The sequence below is a fragment of the Typopeltis vanoorti genome, chromosome 1, assembly GCF_054136105.1.
Source record: "Typopeltis vanoorti isolate ZY-2024b chromosome 1, IOZ_Tvanoo_1.0, whole genome shotgun sequence".
NCBI lineage: Eukaryota > Metazoa > Arthropoda > Arachnida > Uropygi > Thelyphonidae > Typopeltis > Typopeltis vanoorti.
In genome coordinates this window covers 22,754,397-22,782,340 of record NC_143549.1, presented here as the reverse complement: position 1 = coordinate 22,782,340, position 27,944 = coordinate 22,754,397, and the positions used below count along the sequence as shown (strand labels likewise).

General features: G+C 35.3%; 1 protein-coding gene across 1 annotated transcript in view; it reads left to right on the top strand.

Annotated features, from left to right (window-relative positions):
- LOC150109830 (5-aminolevulinate synthase, erythroid-specific, mitochondrial-like) overlaps nt 1–27,944 on the top strand; it is a 180,870-nt gene that overhangs the window by 70,564 nt on the left and 82,362 nt on the right. Inside the window, exon 5 of the mRNA XM_090414713.1 lies at nt 21,530–21,714. Within this exon, the coding sequence (XP_090270839.1) occupies nt 21,530–21,714 (185 nt within the window). The remainder of the gene's footprint in view (nt 1–21,529; nt 21,715–27,944) is intronic.

Sequence of the window (27,944 nt, the reverse complement as noted above, 5' to 3'; positions counted from 1 at the left end):
GATTGTTTAAAATTTGACAAACGCATTATTAATTTATCCAGACTTAATGAAGATGTATTTAACTTATGTATTAAATTACATAAGTTTAGGATACCGTCCTGTATCGACAGAAAAGAAAACAACCTGTCCATTCTCTAAGAATGAACACTGTTGCAATCTTAAGATTGGTTCAAAACTCCTGAATTTGAATCCCATTATGAGAGTGCAAGTAAATTTTTTTGGTCTCTTCTACTGAAGCTGGATTAACCAGCCTGTATGAAGAGTAGAATTTTTTCCTCCTGCAGAACAGACGCATCATGGTTTGAACACAAGCAGACAAAAGATATAATCCACTTACCGAGGCTGTCATAGCATCCATCCATTTCAGGCCTCTTAACAAGTAACCAATATTCACAATTTCATAATGTCACTAGTTAGTCATCTTCTTCCTTTGTATAACATAACATGTTGATCTATTTGTAACAGCAAATAAAGTGCTGTATTTATTAAAATGGCTTACTTTTAATTAATTTTAATTTCCTGGCAGTTTTCTCTCTCTAATTCATTACACCTCTAATGGATTGCTGACATCTTCTGACTAGTACTATTAGTAATTGCTTTGTCCTCTTCAGAATAATTAATTTGGACAACTATCTATCTATTTATATATATATATATTTTTTGTTTTAATTTATTTTTAATATGAATCTCACCCATGAATGGCTGTAAACTTATAGCACGATTAGTATTACTATACCAAGAGTAGATCAAGTCTGTAATATTCAGACTGAAATATTACAGACTTAATATTTGGCAAATTAAATATTATTCTTGTGCATATGTGTATATATTTCTAATCATTATGTCGCAAGTATCGTTAAAAAATCAAAGAGTAGATTAAGGGTTAGATAATCCTAAAAACCAGTTCTGGACACTAAACATGAATTTTTTCAAGCTACTTTAAGCCTCTACCAAGCAGAGTGGTGGTTAGCATACCAAGGAGTGAAATTCATTTACCACTTGAAAACATTCAAAGACATGTATGTCCATAGTGGGATTTGAGCTTGCCACCTTTGATGGAGAGCAACACACTGTTTACCAACCCACCCAGGTTAGGAGATGAATTTACTTAACAATATTGTTACTGTTGTTCAAAAAACACCTACTGAACTCCTATTGTTAATGGCCTTTAAAAAATGTACCATTCTCTTTTAAATATACTCAAGTTATTAGTGAGTCGTTTGGAACTGGCTTTCGGTTTTGAGTATTCATTTGCAAGATATCATTTTAAATGGAAATGCATAATGCAAATGATTCCAGAAGTAACTTGGATTCATGTCTATAGGAGATAGGTGATATTTTTTCTCACTAGAAACTCTATCATGGGAAATTCATTAGCTGATAATAAATTTAGTTTAATCCTTTATCCAAGTATGAGCAAACAAAGTTTGCTCCTGAAAGTATCTTCAGTACTGGGGTAAGGTGGTACAACACTGGGAAACTCATTGCAAAGATGGAGCAAGCTAATATCACTCCTATCTCAGTATCTCCCATAATGCAAAACGCATCTCCTTGTGGATATGTATAATGTTATGCATTAAGGGAAGGGCCACTACCCAGACTAGTATCAACCTTTATTGAGGTCTCTTCAGTGGGAGCCAGGCCCAAGTGGAGATACCAGGCGGAAGCATTAGCAAGGTCATCTCTACCTATAGGAGTTGCCAAACAGTGTGCCACTTTTTATTAAATTACTCTGGATTTAGAGAAAGATGTTGAAAGTTTATTTTTCACTTGGTTAGACTATAATAAATTTAGATTAATCCTAATAACAATTTAATATAACAAAGATCTGTATTTAAGTTTTGTAGATCTGGAAAAGGCATATGACAAGGTGCCAAGAGAGAGAGAGAGAAGCTATTGCAAAATACAGTTATATGGTGTTAATGGGGCATTATATCATCATCATCATCATCATCAAATTCCTGACATGTACCCTCAAGGGGTGTACAGGATATGATAGTACTACATGAAAAATTTACATCATTACTAACTTCCTATCTACAATTTTCCTCCAAATCAGTGTGTCACTTGTCAAGACTACAATATCATCATTATCAGATCTTATGTTTCTATTATCTAAGGCACATTGTACCGTATCAATCCACCTATATCTTGGTCTTCCTCTGGGTCGTTTTCCTGCCAACCTGGCAGAGAACACTTGTTTTACTAATCCTTCCTCGCCCATTTTGTTTAAGTGACCATACCACCTGAGATTAGCTCTGCTAATGCATTCCTGGATGCCGACAATGTCAAGTTCTTTCCTAATATTTTCGTTTTTAATATGATATTGCCATTTGCTTCCATCTGTTCACATCTCTAATCTTAGTCTTTATTTGAGTTGTAAGTTCGACTTGAAGAAAGTACAGGAAGATGGTTTAATGTTAAATCTGGTGTCAGACAAGGATGTACATTATATCTATATGGATTACATTATGAAGGAAAGTGATATCAAAATTGGAGGTGTTAATCTCAGCTCTTTGCTTTATGCAGATAATGTTATACTTATCAATAAATCTGCTACAAGTCTGCAAGATTCCCTGACTGAATTGAATAACTGTTGTAATAGATATGGTATGAAGGTCAGCATGAAAAAGATAAAGACAATGATAATAGACAGAAACATTGAAAATATCAACTACATTTTGAATGGAGAACCTATAGAACAAGTAAAACATTTCAGCTACTTAGGCACGATTTTTAGCGAATATGGTAAATTAAAATGGAAATAGACAACAGAATCGACAAACCTGGTATGGTAGGAAGTCAACTGAATAAATTTATATGGAATAAGAGAGAAATTAGCCAAAGCACTAAATCAAACCAATTTTAACTTATGGATTTGAGAGCTGGGTTAGAAGTAAAACACCTGACCAAAGACTAGAGACTGCAGATATGGGAGTGCTGAGAAAGATTAGGGCATGAACAGATTTCATCAATGGCAATATCATATTAAAATCGAGGATATTAGGAAAGAACTTGATATTGTCAGCATCCAGGAATGCATTAACAGAACTAATCTCAGATCACTTAATTAGAATGGGATGGGATAGATTAGCAAAACAAGTGAGTGTTTTGTGCCTGGTTGGCAGGAAAAAGATCTAGAGGAAGACCAAGATATATGTGGATTGATACAGTAAAAAGTGCCTTATATGACAGAATTATAAGACCTGATAATATTGGAGTCTTTACAGGTAACAGATTGATTTGGAGGAAAATTGTAGATAGGAAGTTAGTAATGGTGTAAATTTTTCATGTAGTACTATCATATCCTGTATACCCCTTGAGGGTATATATCAAGAATTTGATTATGATGAATCATTTTTCTTTTTAAGGATACATGTAGTTACTTTCACAAAGCAGATGCACTTAAAGCATAAAGATTTTTCTAACATCAGCTAGAAAAATAGTGTACAAACAGTATAAGCCAATAAAGTCCAATTTAGTTGATCACAGACTTAAGTGATATTGGCAGTATACCTCAGCTACCTTTTTTTAAATGAATGAATCCAGTGAGCAAATCATCTGCACCAGTTAAACCAACCAAACTATACCATGACAAGTCCTTGCACAGCTTAAATGTGCAAGCGCTACACAGAAACTTAAGCTTCTTTCTCTCTTTGTGCGAATTAAACTTTACAGATTTAACAGACATGTATATCATGTATTTATTCTTCTCCCATCCATTCTCATGATAAATTGAAATTTTTGAAATTTCTTTTCACTTTAATGTACATTCCATCTTTTGTTGTGTCCACAATTTTATCAACCAGTATCATGAACTACGGGAAGATACCGGAACAGGTCTTTCTCTCTTTTTAAATTTCATGCTTGGTCTTGTCACTCTTCTCTTAAGATAATATCTATTCCAGTAATATATTCAGAACATTTTGAAGAATTTAAATATTTTTCATTCATAATGGTCTAATTCATAATTCATTTCATTCGTAATGGTTTAATTTTCCAGAAATTCACATGAAAAAGAATTTTTCTAAAAAAAAAGGGTTAGAATGAATAAGGGAAATAAAATAGAGATGGGTGATTGTAAGTTATGATTTATTGAACCAGAATAAGAAATGGAGGTCAGTGTGAAGATAAAATGAAAAGAAGAATAGCTAGGGTGGAAAAGTTATGTTAAACTTGACAAAGGTTATGGTTGATAGAAAGGCCATGAAAGTTAGAATTTTTAAAGCAGCAATATTTCCACTGATGTATAAATGTAGAAACTGGATCATTTAAGAAGAAAGACAGTGAGTTGAGTCATTTGAATCATAAACATGGAAAAGACTATTAAGAGTTCCATCGATTGCAAGAATAACTAGAAGGTTTTAGAGAACATAAAGATTAACCCCCCCCCCCCTTGCCCCTTGGAAGCATCCATTGCTTAAAACAGAATTTAATGTGCTTTTTTGGATATATTATATGATCAGATAAATCACTGAAGAAAGCATTTATGCTAAGGTTCTGGGCATGAGAAAGAAGATAGCAGATGAGTTGAATGAACAGCATAAAGGAACTTACTATTTATGAAATTATAACTGCTAAATGGAGAGACAAGATGCTGAGTGTGATGGAGATCCTATATTCACAAGATAACAAGAAATGAATAAAAGGGGGAAAAAATACAAAATAGTAAAAAAAAAAAAATATTTAATTTTGCAAAGAAATAATGGAAATCAATGTGGATTATGAGAATTTTTTAATTGAATGATATGTCCATCATAAAATATTTACATCTGCAGAATTAAATATTTTTAATTCTGCAGATGTAAAGATATTTTTAATTCTGCAGATGTAAATTAAATATTTTTAATTCTGCAGACCTCAGAAATGAAATTCAGCATTTTCTGCAATTCACACATTTATTTGCCCTACTTTGTCTGCATGCACCCTCACCTGATTCCTCCTCCTGATCCCACAACAGTCAACAGACTTTTTCTAGACTCTTAGCACTAAATCTATTCAAGTGTGAACCATCGCCTTATAAGTCTTTTTATCTATCACACTCGATTCAATACATGTCTAGAACTTGAACATATTTTTTCAAGCACGATATACATTAAATCATTTGTAATCATGGCCATCCTTCTTAACTCACCTTTATTCACTAGACTTTCCTGTCCAATGGCTACAATGCCAAAAAGGTTAAATTAATTGTTCCTCCTATCTCCTCTCATCCCTCTCAACATGTTGACTATAGTAATGCTGTTATTGTTCCTTATATCTAGGGCAGCTCAAAAAAAAAAAAGTGGTCATTATAGAATAATTTTGATGAATGTCGATAGTAAGCAGGGTGACTGAAGCAGATGAAATGGCTGATTACTGAGTGATCGCTTTGCAACAGTGTATCTTTTAGATGGAGATATTGCAGTAATAGTTGTGACAGAGATTGGTGCTGAGGTATAGGATATTACTGAACCTTGATGTGAATACAGCTGTGGGTTTAAATCAATATCTGCTTACATATTATAAGAATGTGCTAGGGAATTGGTAGTGCCATTAATTGGATTGTTTAATTTGAGTCCTACAGAAGTAGAAAGGGAGGAAAATAATTCCACTGTTTAAAGGAGACTCCAAGACAGAAATAGCAAATTATAACAGATCAGCATTTCAGGAATGAATGGATAGGAATGGGATACAGATAAGGGGGTGGGGTAGTCTGGTTTTGTGAAGAGTAACATGCCTCAGTAATTGACTCACTTATAGTAAAGTGACAATCAAGTTTGATAAGGGGAATAGTTACATGATACTGCTGGACCTTGCAAATACATTTGATAGGGCACCACATGGAACTTAAACTGGAGCAAATGGGTTCAGATATAAAATTAGTGACATTGATAAGGAGATGGCTAATGGATAGAAAGAGTAGTTTATGAAGAGTAGAATCCAGGAAAAGTGTATTGACTAGTGCTGTGTATGTAACAGGACTCTACTCAAGCCATTGCTGTCTAGCTTGTATATTAATGACATAGGAAATAACATGACATGAAATATTCAGCTATTTGTTGATGATGATGATGTAAAAGTGATGTTACAGAGAACTTGTGGGACAGTATGGGCAAAGAAGAACAGTTGTAAGTTTTTATGTGACAAAGTGCAAGGTTATGCATTTTGGAATGAAAAGATTGCCAACTGTGTACTACATTGATGGAACTGAACTGTAAGAAATTTCAGCTAGAGATTTAGGAGTGCCAACTGACTTTGGAAGTTCATAGGATCTTATAAAAGTGTCTAAAATGACTTATAGGATTATGTGGCTATTGAAGAACACACTGACAAGCACAGATAAAGAGATTATTATACTTCTTTATAAAGCATTAATATGGTACCATCTGAACTACTATGCACAGATCTGGTCATCTGGATTTTGTGAAGATGTGAAAAAGGTGGAATGGCTCCAGAAGGTAGTGACCAAGATAAGATGGTGACAGGTGTATGGTATGCTCCATGAAGGAAGGATTGAAGATTTGTGGGTTGCAGAGGCTGGCTAATAGGCAGAAAATGTGCTGAAACATTTCCCTTGCATCAATCCCATAAAACCCTCTAAGCAACTTAAATGTTTCCATCAAATCTACTCTTTTTCTCCTGTGAGCAAACTTCTTCAATCCACACAACCTCAACCCATTTTCATAGGGAACATTCCACAGACTACTCACCATCTTGTTGGTGAGTGGTCTGTGGAATGTTAATGTTGGCAACCAGCATGGCAAGAAAGGCAAAATCAGATTATGAGAAGAATCTCGCCAAGCAAGTCAAAGGACATCCCAAAGAGTTCTTTCATTATGTGGCAAGTAAGAGGATAATGATTATGGAAAATTAACCTTAATGAGTGATGATGGCTATGAGGTGACAGAAGCATATAAAATAGTTGAGTTACTGGGTGACCACTTTTCAAGGGTATATCATCCTAGTGAGGTTTGCTACTTTAACATATGTGACAAATACTAATGTTGGAACAGAGGTGGATGAATTGGAGGTTCTTAGAATATTGCAGAATCTCACTGTAAATACAGCTGTGGGATTAGATGGGATATCAGCTAGTTCTCATGCACATTCTTGTGCAAGGGAACTAGCAGTGCCTCTGACTTGGCTCGTTAAGTCTAAGCTCTGGTAGAGTTCCAAGAAAGTGGAAAGAGAGCAAAATAATTCCCTTGCATAAGGGAGGTTCTAAGACTGCAGTAGCAAATTATAGACCAATCAGTATCTCAGGTGTGATGATAAAAATACTGGACAAATTGGTCAAAAAGAGAATTCAAGAATGGATAGATAAAAATATGATACTATGAGAGGCAACATGGCTACGTGAAGAGTCAGTCATGCCTTAGTAATTTACTATCTTTTTATAATAGAGCAACAGCAGAGTTGGATAAAGGAAATGGCTAGGTGATTCTGTGGATTTGGCATTTGACAGAATACCACATGAAACTCTGTTACGCAGATTAGAAAAAAATGGAGGATGGATATGACACTGTTTAAGTGGATAAGAGGGTGGCTGCTGGGCAGATATTGAAAAGTGGTATGGATGGACAGAATAGAGGTGAAAAGAGGGGAGTAGTGGTGTGCCACAAGGTTCAGTGTTGGGACCATTGCTGTTTATTCAGTTGTTTGCTGATGATGATGCAAAATTAGGTAGAATAATAGTTAATCAAGGCGATGTGGGAAAGCTTGCAGGAAGATTTAAATAGGCTGTCAGCAGGCCTGGCTGGTGGCATGTGCAATATACACAGGCACCGCAGAAGAAAAGGCACCTGAAAGATGTAAAAAAAATATGAGATAAGAGTTTAAACGAACAACGAATGGTACATATAATTATGAACGTAAGTAGTCTTCCATTCGGGCCCCTTCAGATCTTCCTGGAAATGAACAAATAAATTCCGAAATTGTATCCTGGACCCGATTATATCACTGTAATTTTTGATTAAAATTTACGAAAATATACCTAAAAATAGTTCTTTATTTTTTGATGTATCATAAATCAACTTATTAATTGTTGAGTTTCATGTAAGGGCCATATCCTAATTTTAATCGGATCGGATGCATGTGGTCCAGCTCTAAAAGTCGGCTTACTACTGATAACTTATTCTTCTTGACATTCGAGCCTGTTATATTAGCAGGCTGTTAGGGCGAATTCAGCAACACAAAATAATCTGCAACCTTGAAGAACTCTTTGCGAATTCACTGATTGCATTGAGAATACTATTGACTTTGCCCGTTTCAGTTGCTAAGGGAGAGAGAACATTTTCTAAATTACAATTAATAAAGAACTACCTGCGATCAAGCATGAGTCAAGAAAAACTAAATGGTTTGGCACTAATTTCAATAGAAAATAATATTGCTCAGTCTAACTGAGAGGAGACCTCCACATAGCCTTTAAAGGAATGCGGAGAACCGACCAGGGCTTCTGACCTAATGTCCAATCCTCACCTTCTCGTGGTGCACCCTGTTGGGTATCTACTTTGATACTGAACGAACGAGGATGGGCTGGAAATTTGGGATTTAGCCGACCAAATTGTATTCTTATTGGTTAAACCAAAATAAAAAATGATGGTACAACATGACAAAATTTCATGCCGGCTGGGGCGTCGCCCGGTTAAACAAGGCCCCCGCTGTTTTCGCCAGGGAACCAGGGCGAACAGCAAAAAGTCAGCTACTGGAACAAATCTGAAAACAAACCCCAACTCAACATCACCAGAGTTAAAGATCGGTACTATCAACGTAAGAAGCCTGAATGGCAAAGAAATGGAGCTAGCTGAGGAATTAGATAAGTACCAGATCGACATAATAGGGGTGACTGAAACAAAAAAGACCAAAACTGGTGAGATCTTTCTGAGCAATAAATACAAAATGTTATATTCAGGCAATAACAATCAAGGAAAAGAAGGAGTAGCCATAGTATTCAACACAAAATACGAGGCTAATCTTCTTGAATGGCAGTCAGTCTCAAGTAGAGTAATGTGGGCAAATATGAGAATGGGGAACTGGACAATGAGACTTATTTGTGCCTATGGTCCCACAGAAGGTTCTACTAAGGTAGAAGTGGAGGAATTTTTTGAGGCTTTAGAAAAAGCAACTGACACAATGAAAAAGGAAAAGTTGGTCCTTGTTGGGGATCTAAATAGTAGAGTAGGAAATGATTGTGAGACATACAAAAATATTTTGGGAAAATTTGGAGAAAAGAGCAAAGCTAATAATAATGGCAAATATCTGTTGGATTTCTGCTCAGGACATGGACTGGTTATTACTAACACCATGTTCCAACATAAAAATGTGCACAAATTCACATGGAGAGAAGAGGCTAGGAATAAGAAAAGTCTCATTGACTTTGTTATTGTTGATAGTGATGTTTTCTCCCTGGTGCAGGACACCAGAGTGTACAGAGGATTTGAAATTGGAAGTGATCACTATTTAGTCTTGAGCAGGATAAAATTGAATTTCATATTGAAAAGAATAACATGTAAGAAAGTTTTAAAGCGAATAAAAGTTGAGCAGCTCTCAGATGTAAACTGTAGACTAAAATACAGAAATATTATTGAAAAGAAAATGAAAGAGTTTGAGAACAGGAATCAAACCTTGGAGATTCAGTGGCAAACTCTGAAGGAAACATTGATTGATTCTGCCAGAGAGGCATGTGGTGAGGTTGTGTGCAAAGATAAAAAAATCAGAACTCCCTGGTGGACACAGGAAGTTAAAGAGGCAGTGAAGGAAAAGAAGAAAGCATATCAAAAGTTCCTGTCAAATAAGTCAGCTTTTACTCTTACAGAATACAGAGACAAATGTAAGAAAGCTAAACAGTGTGTAAAACTAGCTGAACAAAAGTCATGGGAGGACTTTGGCAAGAATATAGAAAATAAATATCAAGAAGGTGGCAAAATATTCTGGAGGTTGTTGAAGAAGCTTAGGAATGGAGGAAAGAGTGCTGTAAAAGGAATTAGAGATGATAAAGGTGAAATGAAAACAGGAGAAAAAGATATCCTTGAAGTATGGAGTAATTACTTTGAAAAACTGCTAAATGAAACAAGCAGTGATGACAGCACAGTGATAAAAAACACTGACCAGGCATGCAGTCAGGAATATATATCCATACTTGAAGTAGAAAAAGCCATCAAAGGCTTGAAATGTGGAAAGGCAGCAGGAGTAGATGATATTCGACCAGAAATGCTGAAGTATGGTGGTATAAGAGTCTTACAGTGGCTGCACTGCATAGTTCAGAAAGCCTGGACAGAGGGACGAATTCCCGATGATTGGAGTAGAGCTCTCATAGTACCCATATATAAAAAGGGAAATAAAACTGAATGTGAGAATTACAGAGGTATTTCCCTACTGAGTGTTCCTGGCAAGATCTATGCAAGTATACTTGAGAAACGGTTGAGAAGAATTGTGGAAGAAAAGCTTGGTGAAGAACAAGCTGGATTCAGGCCAAATAGAGGCTGTCAGGATCAGATCTTCACTTTACGACAAATAGTCGAGAAAGCATGGGAATATAACAAAGATCTGTATTTAAGTTTTGTCGATTTGGAAAAGGCATATGACAAGGTGCCAAGAGAGAAGCTATTCAATACGCTGCAGTTATATGGTGTCAATGGGGCATTATATCAAGCAATACTTAGTCTTTATTTGAGTTGTGAGTCAGCAGTTAGAATTGAAGGAAGTACAGGAAGATGGTTTAATGTTAAATCTGGTGTGAGACAAGGATGTACATTATCCCCTCTGTTATTCATTATCTATATGGATCACATTATGAAGGAATGTGGTATTAAACCTGATATCAAAGTTGGAGATGTTAATGTCAGCTCTTTGCTTTATGCGGATGATGTTATACTTCTAAATAAATCCGCTACAAGTCTGCAAGATTCTCTGACTAAATTGAATAGCTGTTGTAATAGATATGGTATGAAGGTCAGCAATAAAAAGACAAAGACAATGAAAATAGGCAGAATCATTGAAAATGTCAACTGTGTTGTGAATGGAGAACCTGTGGAACAAGTAAAACATTTCAGCTACTTAGGCACAATTTTTACTGAAGATGGTAAACTAAATATAGAAATAGACAACAGAATCAGCAAAGCTGGTATCGTGGGAAGTCAATTGAATAAATTCATATGGAATAAGAAAGAAATTAGTCGGAACACTAAATTAGCTGTATACAAGACTGTGTTCAAACCAATTTTAACTTATGGATCTGAGAGCTGGGTCAGAAGTAAAACACTTGACCAAAGACTAGAGACCGCAGATATGAGAGTCCTGAGAAAGATTAGAGGCGTGAACAGATGGCATCAATGGCAATATCATATTAAAAATGAGGATATTAAGAAAGAACTTGACATTGTCAGCATCCAGGAATGCGTTAGCAGAGCTAATCTCAGATGGTATGGTCACTTAAATAGAATGGGAGAGGAAAGATTAGCAAAACAAGTGTTCTCTGCCTGGTTGGCAGGAAAACGACCCAGAGGAAGACCAAGATATAGGTGGATTGATACGGTACAAAGTGCCTTAGACGATAGAAATATAAGATCTGATAATGTTGGAGTCTTGACAAGTAACAGACTGATTTGGAGGAAAATTGTAGATAGGAAGTTAGTAATGATGTAATTTTTTCATGTAGTACTGTCATATCCTGTACACCCCTTGAGGGTACATGGCAGGAATTTGATGATGATGATGATGATGATGATGACTAGTCCCTTTTAGCAAAATTAATGTAAAGAATATTTGAATAAATCTCTTAACTTTATATTACTATTTTATATTATTTTGAAAATTTATATAACTTGAAATAACAAGTTATATAAATAAGGGACTAATCCGTAGGTAACATTATACTGTAAAGTGGTTTTCATTTCCTGTTCGTTTTATTCACACTTTATTAAAAAAAATTTTTTTTGGAAAGGCACCAAACATTAATTGCACACACAAGAAAAATACTATGTGCCAGTCCTGGCTTTCAGTATGGGCAAAAGCTAATGGGTCGGTTCAATGTGGAGAAATGTAAAGTTATGTATTTTGGGATAAACAGATTACAAGCTGTGTATCACATTGATGGCAGTGTACTCCACAAAATAGAGGAAGCTACAGATTTAAGGGTGGTAGATAGACAGAGTTAACACGTTGACTGCCGTAATGTTAAAAAATTTTTTGATCCCCAGGCCAACTTCTTTTTGTTTTACAATTTGCTTAAAGTAACATAAAATAATCATATTTTATGATTTTTTATTTATTTCATGCAGCTAAATAGATTTTTTAAGTGCGAATCACGTGTGCACCGCGCGGCCTGAGAAGAATTTTTTTACTGCTGGGCCGAGCGGTGCACACGTGATTCGCACTTCACACAAGGTCAAACTTGGATATATATGACGCTTACGAACAGTTATATGTGTTGAGTGTTTTGTCCGGTGGAATAAATTTGTTATAGTGATAAATATTGTTATAAATTGCCCTAATATGGGAGACTACGAAAAAGAGCAACGTCATTTAGAAGCCTTGATAAATGAAGTTCTATCTGATGACGAACCATATGAATATTCTACGGAAAGTTACTACGGAAGTGATCTTAGTTCTGTGTCTTCAGATTCTGATTCTCTCATTGCTAGGAAGAGAATAAAAGTATCTACAACTGGTAATACCGAAGTTTTCGCTCCTAGTACATCTCAGTTTACTGCTGCTCATTCTGTAGACCAAACAATTGATGATGTTATAAGAAATTCCTCAGATGAAATACTTGGAAATGTGAATTCAACCGACCTACAATGGAATGAAATTACAGGTGATAAACTAAAACATTTTCAGTTTGTGGATAATAATTTTGGAATAAAACAAAATGTTATTGAAGAAATGCATGATAAACAGCCTGTAGACTTCTTTTTTATGTTTGTTGATGAAGGACTGCTGGATCTAATGGTGCAAGAAACTAACAGATACGCTCTTCAAAAACTCAGTAAGAGAAGTTTACCAAAAGCAAGGATAAGAAAGTGGAAAAACACAAATCCCAATGAAATGAAGATATTTTTGGGTCTGCAAATTTGGTTCGGTTTAGTGCAGATGCCAAAATTAGAGTGTTATTGGTCGAATAACATCCTCTATTCTACAGAAATCAAACAAGTTATGTCAAGGAATCGGTTCGATCTTCTTCTCAGTAACTGGCACTTCACAGACAACGAGGGTGGAAATACTTCTGAAAGACTTTATAAAATTACACCTCTCATAAATCATATAAGAAAAAATTTCCAGAAAATAATGACGCCTTCGAGTAATATTTGCGTTGATGAAACTTTAGTTCCTTTCCGAGGTCGTATTGCCTTTCGACAGTACATCAAGAATAAACGACACAAATTTGGCATAAAACTATTCAAATTGTGTATTGAAGATGGATATACATATGATTTCAAGATATACTGCGGCGCAGAAAAGACCAATGCTACTAATAGTGTTCCAACTTCAATTGTTATGGGACTTTGTGAGAATCTTCTTGACCATGGACGCACAATATTTGTAGATAATTATTATACCAGTATTGAATTAGCGCACAAACTTTTGAATAGACAAACACACCTTGTAGGCACTTTGAGAAAAAATCGAAAGGGAATTCCACAGGATGTTACCCAGAAGAAATTGAAAAAGGGTGAAATAATTGGTAAAGAAAGTGACACAGGGGTGGTGGTAATAAAATGGTGCGATAAACGTGAAGTGCTTATGTTATCAACAAAACACACAAACAAAATGAAATCCCTTACAGCAAGAAATGGTAATGAAGTGCAAAAGCCGGAAGCTATTATGGACTATAACAAAAGCAAAAGTTTTATTGATCTATCTGATCAGATAAAAGCCTATGCTTCTTGTCTTCGAAGAAGTGTGAAATGGTATCGAAAACTCGCAGTTGAAATTCTTTTAGGTTCTGCTGTGGTGAACGCTTTTATAGTATATAAGCGAGTTACTGATAAAAACATTAGCATCACAGAATTTAGAGAAAAAATCGCAAAAGAGTTATTAGGAATTACACCAAAGGAAAATAATGTCGCTTCGACTTCAGACAAGGAAAAACATATTTTAGAAGAGGTTGGTACCAGTAATAGGAGAAGATGTACATCTTGCTACAAAAAGTTAACCGAAGAACATAATAGAAAATATGCAACATCTAAGGCGACACAAACACGGTGGAAATGTGTTCAGTGCAAAAAATTTTACTGTGTTCGTTGTTTTACTATTGTGCATAACTGTAGTTTGTAATTGTTAATAATAATTTCACCTAATTATTTTTTTCATATCAATTTGTCTATTTTTGTTTATTAGTTTTTCAATTGTTTAGAAGAAAAATTTATGATTTGTAACATTTCTAATGACATATATTATAAATAAATATTTAGCACCATTGTTATTGTTTTATTCAACATTAGAAATTGGCCTAAATCAGGTAAAAATAAAACCCCTATAATAGGTCGTGTAGTTGAAATTCTACTGTGCTAACCATATAAACCTGTTTACCAGGCCCCACATTTCCATTACCCATAAGCATTTCATTTAGATACGAATCACGGGTGAACTACACGGCCTGAAAGAAAAATCTTTATGCGAATCAAATATGATTCACGCAACGCATTGAACAAATGTAGTGTGAATCGTATTTGATTCATACGGCGGTCAATGTGTTAAAGATTAGAAATGTTGTTAAGTGAGCCCCATTGGATTACTTGGCTATTGAAGAACATGTTAACATGTAGAAATAAGGAAGTTGTTATTCCATTTGTAAGGCCTTGATACGTCCACATCTGGATTACTGTGCTCAAGTCTGGTCTCCTGGGTTTCTTGGGGGGGATGTGGAAGCAGTGAAGAAGATTCAGAGCCAAGTGACCAAGATGGTGATGATGATGATGATGGTGGTGGTCTATGGAATCTTCCCTGTTAGGTTGTGTTGAGGGAGTGTGGATTAGAGAAGTTCATTGACAGGAGAAAAGGAGATATCATGGAAACATTTAAGTTGCTTAAAGGATTTTATGGGTTTGATGCAGGGGAAATGTTTCAGCACTTGGCTGGAGGGGGGGTGAGAACAAGGAGTCATCCCTGGATGTTGAATACAAGTGTAGTTAGTAAGGGTGTGAAAGCTAATTTTTTGCTTGGGAAGTGTTGTGAATGAGCAGAATGGGTTGCCAGTTGTAAGGCTTTGTTGGGGTTCAAGGAAAGGTATGATGGATTGTGTGGATAGTTTGGGTCTCCTCTGATGAGTCTTCAGACTCCATGGAGGTGCTTGTACAATTATAATAATTAAGCATGAATGTAGTTAACAAGAGTGTGAGGACTAGATTTGTTGCTTGGAGAGTGATGAATGTGAGTGGAATGGGTTTTGCCAGTTATTTGTGAGTGCTTTTTCTGTGATTGAGTTGAAAGCAAAATATGACAGCTATTGTGCAAATGAATGTCAGTTTTAATGTTAGTGGACTTCTCGTGATGAGTCTTTGGACTCTCTGTAAAGAATATTTAACTGTGTAGAAAGGCTTATGTGTTTGTCGCACATGTTGAATTGGAATTTAACAGTATTGATGCGAACACAGATTGCTACCTACTAAATGCCACCCAGAAATCCCTCCCCACTATCTACCACAGAAGACTATAACAAACCTATCACCATCCCATACATTAAAGGCACATCTGAAAAGATATCTAGGGTGCTTAACAAACACCAACTGCGTACCATATTTAAACCGTATGTGAAATTGGCAACTCTCATCCGTTCACCCATTGACAGATTCACTTCTTTATCACTTCTAGGAGTCTATGAAGTGCCTTGTTCATGTTATTGAGCCTGCTATGGACAGACAGGAAGCACTGTGGACATCCACCTCAGTGAACACAAAAAATATATCCGGCACTTTTGCTATGGCAAGTCAGGTCTGGCAGACCATGCTTTGGATACCCTGGCACACAGGATCAATTGGAAAAAAACAAAAGTACTGCACAGAAGCTTCTACAAGTCAGAGAGGTTGTTCTTGGAATCAACAGAAGTCTTAAAACATACTCCAAACCTTAACAAGTATGGCTGTATAAATCTACCAAAGATTTGGGAGACAGTCATCTTAAGACCAAATTAATATTTATTTATTTATTTTTTTCTAAACTTTGGACTACTGATTTTTTTTTATTATTATTATTTAAAAACTTAGATATATATATATATATATAACTTAGATGGTGCCTAATTAGGACTTTAGTCTTGTGTTGCATGCTGCAATTACTTATACTAGTCCCACTGTTACACTGGATTGTGGTTGTCTCACTGTTGTAACAAACTTTGTTTGTGTGCTCTGAAGATGCTGGATATAATACCAGTGAAATATTAGCTTTTAAGTTAATAAATAGTTATTTTCTTAATGATCTATGTTCGCATCAATACCGTTAAAATCCAATTCAACATCATTGGACTCTGTGGAGGTACCCATATGTAATCATAATAGAGTATTGCTAAATTTCAGATATTTTGTAATGGTGACAAAGATTGACAGTTTTCAAGTTCAAGAACTGCACTTATTTTCAGGCAACATATATTAAGAACTTGAAGAACTTTTCATTCTTTTATTTAAATAGACTAAACTGTATAGTAAAACTTTTTTTTTTTTTTTTACCTGAAAATTTATTTTCTACTTTGTTTATGCTACCTATATAAGTAGAACTCCATTTAGTTTGAAGTGCAGGTGCACATACACTTATATTCAAAAAGCAGTGTAACTTGTAGCAACAGCTGTGAAGTTGATTTTGTTTTGTTTGTTGTGGAGAATAGAATGGAAATGTGGGTTCCTTTTTAGTGAGAAGAGAGAGAGTAAAAAGTTAAATGAAAGAGGTAAACAGAGGTAAAGTAAAATTTTTACTTCTTATCCTCCTTAGTAGCAAGGGTATCCTCAGTAGAATGAACACACACAGATGATCTCATAATATTCTTTATATAGAAGTTCTATAAGTAGGTTGACCAAACATCTTGGTTTATGCCTGTTTTCCCATCATCTCATCCTGATTTTATGTTTTAACTATCTTCTTTTCCTGGTGCAACATCACCAACATTTCATTTTAAAAATGCCATGCAGAATACTTACTAATAAAATAAAGCACACTTGAACATGAGCAGCTAGGTACAGCTAACTCCTTTAGGTCAGGATGGTGAGAGAAGTATTTGACACTGCTGCCCTGCTGACCACTTTCTCAATTAAAAATATTATGGACTACTGAGAAGTCATCTGAAAGTGTCAAAAATTTCAAATGTATTAACCATAAAATGCAACTTTCAAGAAGACTGCAGGCAATTTTATGAAAAAATTAAAATATTCAAAAAATAAATTTTTCAGAAAAATAATAGTTGACATGGTTTTAGAGATATGCCTAATAAACTGAATAATTGGACATATTAGAATAGAGTAATTAGAGTAGAACCTCATAGTTCCCATGTATAAAAAAAAAAGGAAAATAAATCAGAATCTGAGAATTTTAGAGGAATTTCCCTACTAAGTGTTCCAGGTAAGATTTTATTATAATTATTATTATTATTACACTCTCCATGGAGCCGGCAGACTCACCGTGGGAAGTTCATTCAACTGACAACATACGTATCATATAGAATCTTGAAATCCTTAGCACTCTTTGAATTAACAACACATTCTGGTAATGCATTCCATTCACTGACAATTCTCCATATAAGAAATCTGCTCCTCACACCCTTCATCACCACACGTTTACACAACTTCCAGGTAACTCATTTTATAATCCCCTATGGATTAATCTGTAAAATCCTCTCACTAATTTAAATGTCTCTATCATATCACCTCTCTTCTTCCTATCCACCAAACTCTGCAATCCACATTTTTTCAACCTCTCTCTCCATAGCCATCATTCCAAAGTCCCAATATTGTCTTAAGTCACTCGTCTCTGAACCCTCTCCAATGTCTCCACATCACATTGAAAGCCGGGTGACCAGATCTGAGCACAGTAGTCCAAGTGTGGTGTGACCATTGCCTCGTACAGTGGCACAACCACTTGCTTATCCTTACATGTTAGAGTACTTATCATAGCAACACTGTGATGTGCAGCCTTTGCAATACTAGCAATATGCCCTTTAAGCTTTAATTTATTGTCAACCAACGTCAAAATTTTGCAGGATGATTTGGATAGATTGGAGGTCTGGGCTAAGGAGAATGGATGTCAATTTAATGTGGCAAAATGTAAGGTTATGCATTTTGGGGTGAAAAGATTGGCGGCAGTTTACTGCATTGGTGGAACCGTGCTCCAGGAAATTGATGAGGCACGAGATTTAGGAGTGTTGGTGGATAAGGAATTGAAATTTAGGGGACACATCGCAAAAGTGGCCAAATCAGCTCATCAAATCACTTGGTTGCTGAAGAATACGTTGACAAGCAGAGACAAGCAGGTTATTGTTCCTCTGTATTGAGCCTTGATAAGACCCCATCTCCACTACTGTGCTCGGATTTGGTCACCTAGGTTTCTTCTTGATGGGGAGGAAGTTGAGAGGATCCAGAGGCGAGTGACCAAGATGATAGCAGGTCTGTGGAATGAACCTTATGAGAACAGGTTGAGGATTTGTGGGTTGCAAAAATTGGTTGATAGGCAGAGGAGGGGAGATATAATTGAGACATTCAAATTACTGAAGGGTTTCTATAAAATTAATTCAGAAGATATTTTTGAGAACAGGGCTGGTTGTGGGAGGACTAGGGGACATCCATGGAAACTGAGCAAAAGTGTGGTTAGTAAAGGTGTTAGAGCTGGGTTCTTTACTTTTAGAGTAGTGAATGAGTGGAATGCACTCCCTGAGTCTGTGGTGGATGCTGTGACAGTGAATGAGTTTAAGGCGAGGTATGATAGATACTGTATGAATGTCGAATAGTTGTGATGAATATGATTTGGGGCCTCCCTCGATGAGTCTAATGACTCCCTGGAGTTGCCCATAATAATAGTAATAGTAATAATAGTAATTCCCACAGCTTTATTAACATCTAACCCAACCAACATCTGAAACTTAGCACCTTTGCTTTATACAGGTGATGTATACTTCTAAACACATCTAGTGCGGGTCACTAGGATTCTCTAACTAAATTGAATAATAGCAGTAACAAATTTGGCATGAAAATCGGCAATAAAAAGAGCAAACTATTGAAAATAGGCAGAAGGATTGAACACATCAGCTGCATTCTGGATAGAGCCTATCTTCTTTAGCTAGTTGAATCTCTAAGGTTCTTAGCTGCATTCACCAACTTCTTTCATTCCTTTCTGTTTTGAGCTTTTTCATACCACTTCTGAATTCCCATCTCATCTAAGTCTTTAGATATTACTCTCCCAACTCATTGCAGTCTACCTCTGGGTTGCTTTCCATCAGACTTCATCTTGAATGCTTGTTTAGCCATTTTCTCCTCACCTATTCTTTCCACATGTCCAAGCATATCTCAATATGCTTGCTCAAATCTCATCAGCTAGAAGTGGAGATCTATAAAGTTCATATAGTCTTGGTTATGTCTTTTCTATTCACCTATTGTGTTATCTCTTACAGGTTCATAGACTTTTCTGAGGAATTTATTTTCAAAGATCTGCAATGCTTTTGTATCTTGGTATGTTGTGATCCAGATTTCTGCTCCATAGAAACAATATCCTAATGATTGTCTTGTATATTTACAAGACGATCTTGTATCAATGTTCCAAGAAATTTGAAGGAAGTTGCACTTTTAAATTTCAGGTTATCAATGGTAAAATGGTCATTTTCACTTTGTGATTTCTGCATATGTTTAAATACTCAGTTTTATCCTGGTTAATTTGCAATCTTAGTTTTTCAGCAGCAATTTTGAGTTTTCTAAATGTTGTTTTCTAATGTCTTCATCATTTTCTCCAACAAGGCATATTATACCATCTGCATATCATCTATATATGCAGATATCATCTATATATGCAGATATATCATCTGCATATCCTAATATTACTGTACTGTTCTGTTTATGTTATCTTTTACAATTTCTTGAATACATTTTTCTAATGTTAAATTAAAAAGGATGGGTGAATGGACATCTCTTTGTTTCAATCCTGTTGTAATATCAAAAGGTTCAGATCTAATTCCATTAGCTAATACCATGCTCGGGCTGTTAGTGGTGCAATTTTCATTAGATGTATGATCTTATGAGGTATTCCTAGTTCATCTAATATTTCCAAAATTCCTTCTTTTTGAATGCGATCATATGCTTTTCTAAAGTCTCCAAATAAAATATGGACCTGCATTCTCATTCTTTTTCTAATTTCTGTTTAAGTGTAAATATTTTGTCAACTGTTGATCTATTTCTTCAGAATTCTGCTTGATATTCACCAATATTTGCTTCAGCATAATGTAAGATTCTTTTAAGTATAATATTAGATAAAATTTTGTATCCTGTTGAGTAGCCATATTCCCCCTGTAATTTTCACATTCATATTTGTTTCCCTTTTTATAAATTGGAACAATTAGTGATTCTTTCGAATAAAGCCTAGAGAACAAGAAAAATATTTCAGCTATTTAGGTAGTTTTTAGTGAAGATGGCAAATTAAATCTTTAAATAGACAGCAGAATAAGCAAAACTGGTATGTGGGTAGCCAACAGAATAAATGTATATGGAATAAGAGAGAAATTAGCCAAACACCAAACTAGCAGTATACAAGACTGCATTCAAACCAGTTTTAAGTTATGGATCTGAGAGTTTGGTTAGAAATAAAGCACTTGATCAGAGACTAGAGACCACAGACATGAGGATTCTTAGAAAAATTAGGGGAGTGAACAGATGGTATCAATGACAGAATCATATTAGAAAGGATCTCGACCTTGACTCCTGGACCTTGGTCTTCATGTGGATCCATTCAGTCAGAAGTGTTTTACAAGCACAAAATGTTAGATACGACAAGATTGAAGTGTGACAAATAACAGACTAATTTGGAGGAAAATTGTGGATAGGAGATTAATGATAATGTGAACATAATCATGTAGTGCTGTCATAGTGACCTGAACACCCTTTGAGGGTACATATCAGGAAATTGATAAATTTAGATACTGGAAAGAAAACTAAAGAATACTCATGGTGTGAACCATTTTAGACATGGAAAAACTTACAAGAAGAAAAGAGGGGGTTGGAATACACACACACAAATATTTTTTTAACATAAACATTAATTTTCTTCAGTGTATTTTTGAGTTTCTGTAATGCTGGTGATATTTAGTGTGAACAATCAAATTTCTAGTTAAGATTTACAATTTAAATTTTTATTTTAATTATTACTATGCAAAATATTTCAATTATAGATTTTGGTAATAGTTTTAAGAGGTAACAACGTATTAATTAAAATTGAGACCTTATCTATCAGTGAAAATGTCCATTAATGAAATATTTTGTTTTGTGCAAACAGTTCAAATTTTAACTAGTGAATCTTTGCCAAGTTCTTTAATTTTTTTCCTCTCCTTTAAAAGTTGCATCTATTTTATTTATTTTTTATTCACTAGAGATGCTGTAGATTGCTATGGAGTAGGTGCAGGTGGCACCAGAAATATTTCTGGCACTTCTATTCATCATGAAGAATTAGAAAGGGAGTTGGCATCTCTTCACCAAAAGGATTCTGCCTTACTATTTTCTTCTTGCTTTGTAGCAAATGATTCTACGCTTTATACACTTGGAAAATCTCTACCAAGTATGTACAAGAATTTTAAATACCAATATATATGTATGGTAAAATTTGTGTCATGGTCAATACTTGCTATAGTGAATTCACTCGGTATAACCAACTACCAGAGAAATTTCTTGTCAGTGAATAATAATATTTTTGGGTTTACCGATCAAGTGTTGATCAATTTTATTAACTGAACCAACTAGTTTCGCCACACTTATCTGTTGGCATCTTCAGGGCTTACATAGGGGTTTAAACAATCTCACAATTATGCGTAACTGCAAACTGACAAGAATAACTGTAAAACACTGACTAGAATAATTACAAATAAAATAGTATCGAACGTGAGTGAAACACATATCGCGTGTACAAGATCAGCTAGCTGTTGCTGAGGAACTTTCTGTAGTTTGTATTAAAGTTCATTTCTTCCGTTTTTAAGGTTCTGATTAGGGTTTTCCATATCTCTGGGAGTATTAGTCCTTGATTTCTGTTAAGGTTGACAGTAGAACGGGCGACTGTGGCTGCCTCTTTGAAAATTCTTGAATGGTAATCTTCCTCTATGTAAGGGGAACAGCTTTTGTCCCACTTGATGACATGGTTAGTTGTAGAGAAATGAGACGATAGGCCAGAAATGTCCTGTCTGTTGTTTTTGACATAGCCAATGTGCTCCTTTTTCCTGATTTCGAGGCTTCTCGAAGTCTGTCCGATGTAACTAGAGCCACATGAGCATGGAATATTATAAACTCCAGCATATTTGTAGAAAGGATGGTTGTCTTTTGGAGATCTTAGTAGTTTACTAATAGATTCTATTGGTTTGAATGTTACTCTTATTTTATGTTGTTTGAGGAGATTGGCAAGCTTGTTGGAGATGCCACTTACAAACGGAATTGCAATCGTTTTTATATATTGAATATCTTCTTGTTCTCTTTGTAGTGGTTCAGAGAAAAGGATTTTATTGACTAGTCTTCTTGGATATCCGTTCAAGTACAAATTGTTGGAAATAAATTTTAACTCATCTTGAAGGGTCTTGTTGTCCGTTGTGATGCGAATCGCTCTTTTCTTTAACATGCATACAATGCTGAGTTTATGTGAGATGTGGTGGGAAGAGTTGAAATGTAGGTAGCGACCTGCATTGGTCAGTTTTCTGTACACCGATAGATTTATACTGCCGTCAATTTGTTTTTTGATTAAGATGTCTAAAAACGGTAGTTGTTTTTCTCTTTCAAGTTCCAGAGTGAATTTAATAGAATGATGGAAGGCATTGATCTTTTTGAGAAAATCATATATGTCATCTTTGTTATTGTTCCATACGATGAAGATATCGTCCACATATCTAAACCAAATTTTAGGTTTAGGAAAAATTTGCGATAAGATTTTGTTTTCTAAGTCTTCCATAAAGAGGTCAGCACATGAAGGCGAGAGTGGGCTCCCCATTGCCAAGCCTGTTAATTGTTGATAGATCTTATTTTTCCAAGAAAAGTAGTTGGAGTTTAGGCAGTGAGCAAACAATGAGGTTATATCTTGTGGGAACAAGGTACTTAAGATGTCATTGACCTCTACTACAGGAACGTTTGTAAAGAGAGAGGTGACATCTAAGCTGGCTAGAAGATCATTATCCGATATCTTGATGATTTTTAACTTTTCCACAAAATGTCCGGAGTTTTTAATGTAACTCTCTGAGTTGTGGATGTGTTGCTGTAAGAGTTTCGAGAGATGTTTTGACAATAAGTAGGTAGGAGAGTTGATTGCATCAACGATTGGGCGTAAAGGAATACCATCTTTGTGCACTTTTGGCACACCATAGAATCTCGGAGTTAAAGGATGCATCGATTTTAGTTTTTTAATCAAGTCTGTTGGCCAGTTGGATAAATTGCGTAGTAATTCATTGGTATCATTGTGGTTTTTTAATGTTGGATCTTTTGTTAAAAGACTGTATACAGACAAGTCAGATAGTAGATGGTTGACTTTGTCCTCATAGTCCTTTGAGTTCAGTATTACAGTACTGTTTCCTTTATCTGCTTTATGTTGTATTATGATGTCTTTGTTGTTTTTTAAATTACAAATAGTTCTTCTATCTAATGAGGAGAAGTTTTGTTTTGTGGAATATGCAGAGGAAAGCACTATACAACATTTTAGTCTTAGATCATTTGCTGTGTGAGGCGGTAATAATGAGATTCCTTTTTCTAGACTACAGATGAAATCTACCTTAGGAATCAGTTGAGGAGCTATTGCATAGTTGAAACCTTTTTTGAGAATATCGATTTCAGGTTTCTTTAAAGTTTGAGAAATTAATAATAACTTGGTTGTCTGGTAGAGAAGGTTTAGACTCATTGTGGGTGATATAAAGGTGGTTAAATTTTTTAATCAATACATTAGACAGACTTCGAGAAGCCTCAAAATCAGGAAAAAGGAGCACATTGGCTATGTCAAAAACAACAGACAGGACATTTCTGGCCTATCGTCTCATTTCTCTACAACTAACCATGTCATCAAGTGGGACAAAAGCTGTTCCCCTTACATAGAGGAAGATTACCATTCAAGAATTTTCAGAGGCAGCCACAGTCGCCCGTTCTACTGTCAACCTTAACAGAAATCAAGGCCTAATACTCCCAGAGATATGGAAAACCCTAATCAGAACCTTAAAAACGGAAGAAATGAACTTTAATACAAACTACAGAAAGTTCCTCAGCAACAGCTAGCTGATCTTGTACACGCGATACGTGTTTCATTCACGTTCGATACTATTTTATTTGTAATTATTCTAGTCAGTGTTTTACAGTTATTCTTGTCAGTTTGCAGTTACGCATAATTGTGAGATTGTTTAAACCCCTATGTAAGCCCTGAAGATGCCAACAGATAAGTGTGGCGAAACTAGTTGGTTCAGTTAATAAAATTGATCAACACTTGATTGGTAAACCAAAAAATATTATTATTTACTAATTTATGATCAAGAAAATAACCTTCATGATGTTTCTTGTCAGTGCTTTATAATATGAGTAATCATTTACTTAAATATAAAGAGCCAATAGGCTTCATTTCGGCGATATAAACATTATTTAAATTAAAGGGATATTAAATCCCACATTGTTTTAAAACCGAATAAGAAACTCAAAGATTGGAATCAGAGCGTTTCATGCTGAATATAGTAAACTATAAAAGTATCGGCGATTACTAGCGTGAGCTAATGCAAATAGTCCTAGTACGTAGTACAATACCGGGCAACTCCCAGCAAAGGTGGTAAAGTTCTGATTACTATTCTTGGCATTTTCCATAATGTAAAAACACATTTCCTAGGAAATGTATGCTGTTATTACATTATGGTTGGAGGTCACTACCCAGACCAGTTTCAGCCTTTTTTGAGGCTTCATCAGTGAGTAGCTAGACCAAATTAATACCAAAGGGTATAGCGAAAAGAACTTATATACTCTGCTATACGAGTTGTCAAACAGGTGCATCCATTAAGTTTGGTCTAACTACTCACTGATGGCTTGTTCTGCAGCTTGTTCTTGATTTCCTGCCAAATTTCTTCTTTTCCAAGTCATCAATTATTCCATGCCCTATAGGACCCTTAACATGGCAGCAATATGCAGCTCTTTCCTTTAGATTCCCGACAGCAAACCTCGCATGGTAGCAGACCCAAGTAGAAGACTCGGAACTTATAGTGCTTCTCTTTAGATTATCGACAGCGGACCCAGGTAAGAGAAGGTTGAGAACCCTAAGACATTTCAAAATGACACTTCTCTTTCGATGACCAACAATGGACCTAATGTGGTGGTGCACCCAGGTAAGAGAAGGTAAAAACTGTAAGTCGACATCTTGCCTTATGTGCACTCAGACTTCTGTTATATGCATGCGTGTGTTTCTCAAACTTCTGTTATATGCATGCGTGTGTTTCTCAAACTTTCTATATATGGTCATGTATTGACCTTTGGACATGATGTCATACTTTTCATCTTTTGAAATTGCCATATATGTCAATTCTTAAAATTCTTCACTTTCTTAAAATACTGATCAGACACGAGTTAACAGCATTACATGATGACGTCATGCACCACATTATTTTAACAAAAAAACATTTAAGTTATTAGCATTTCTCTGTACATTCCTCTTAAAAAAAAAACCGTAAATGTTAACATTAGTTACATATCATGAGAGATTTTACAATAGCACAAATCAACTGAGAATGAATGATAAAGATGATTCACTTTAGCAAGCATTGTTATAACACACTTGCTCACTATAACAAGCTATGAAAAATCCCTGAGTGACGTCTTATACATAATGATATTTACAGAAAATTCACAATAGCAAACTATTCACTATAATTAACAGACACACTTTCAGCCTATACTACAGCAAATATAACATTTTTGTAATGTGATAAAAATGTCTTCTGATATATTAGCAAATCAGTGTTTCCTATATGCTATGAATGTGCACACACCAATCAAAAAGGAAGCATGCATGTGCGTGCGCGCACACACACATATCTATTAACTGCATACAATTTTTTTGCTTTCAGAATTTGTAATTTACAATCAATTTTTGAACACACTATCATACTTGTCATCTATTTTATTTAGAAATTTCTTCAGTGTCTCCATTCAAGTATTACTCTAACCCAGCGTTTCTCGACCTTTCTAATCCCAAGGATCAGTAAAATGCCTAAAACAATTCTACAGACCACTAAGTTATGTATTTTTGTTTAAAAACCTATGTGGGGATTACCAACATTTGGGAAAAACTATGCCATTATAACATAATAAATCTAAAAGCATGTTTTGAATACATATGGAGACATAATTAAATCGGAAGTGAACTATTAAAAGTGTATCATCATTGAACAAAGTTTTCATTTTTATTAAACAAATAAATAATATGATATTATTGTCCCATATGGTGCAGGCTAAAAACTGATGCTAACATCAGCAAGTTGCAGAAGCATGCCTGTGTAGAGGGTCTGCTGTCTAGACAGAACAATGACTTGAATTAGTGCAAACAGTGATGGATTTTTGCAGCTATTTTGCAACTTTCTCAGATTTAAATGAATTAATTTAGCATTTGCAATTTATAAATTATACCTAGATGAAAAAAAAATGCAATATTTGAGGTGTGTGTGTTATTCCTTGGGGGAGACCACACTCCTACCAGGCGCGTCCCCCGGGTAGCAGATGGGGGAAACCCAAATGTGTTGCTCTGAATAAAGAATAAAGAGCCGTGGACCAAAGGATGTAGCAGAGGCATGACAAGCTGGCTACATTATTATGCCAGTAACTTTCATGAGCAGGAGAAAGTCTACAAACCGAGATAGTGCTACTGCATACGGGACAACCGATGCGCCTACTCAAAGACCACATAGAGTAGGTGAGAAATCAGCAATGTGGTCAGCCAAGGATGTGAAACATGTAGCCACCTTCAACATAAGATCATTATACCGACCTGGAAAATTACAATTAGTCTAGGAAAATTTAAAAAGACTGAAATGGAGTATTTTAGGTTTATCAGAGATACATTGGTGCGGAGATGGATTCATGGCTTTACCAGAAGGAAGACTGTACTTCTCAGGAAGAAAAGATAACATACACAGAGAAGGAGTTGCATTACTAATTGAAAAGAAACTTACACACTCAGTAATTGAAATAAACCCAGTGTCTCCTAGAATAATAACAGCCAAACTTCAAGCAAAAGAAAAAGGTCAAACAATTAAAATAATCCAAATATATGCACCAGACAGTAACCATTCAGAGGAAGAAATAGAAAATTTCTATGAAGAACTACAACAGGAAATAGATAATCCCAAAAATAGAGAACTCATGATAGTGATGGGAGATTTTAATGCTAAAATAGGACAGTTCACAGCAGACAAAAAAGATGTAATGGGGAAATTTGGATACGGAGAACGTAATGAAAGAGGAGAACCATTACTCCACTTCTGTAAAGCAAACGATCTAATGATTACAAACACAATGTTCTATCAACGCCCTAATAATAAATATACATGGACATCTCCAGATGATAATATAAAGAACTGCATAGAGTATATCATCATAAACAAACAATGGAAAAGATCAGTAAATAATGTATGAACATTAAGAGTTTTGATTTTGACACTGACCACGAAATATTAACTGCCAAAGTGAAGATAAAATTCAACAGGAAAAATAATATCAGAAAAGAAGAAAACATCAACCTATCAAAACTAAAAGATAGCTCAAGCAGAAGTCGATTTTTAGAACAGATGTGCTTGAAATTAA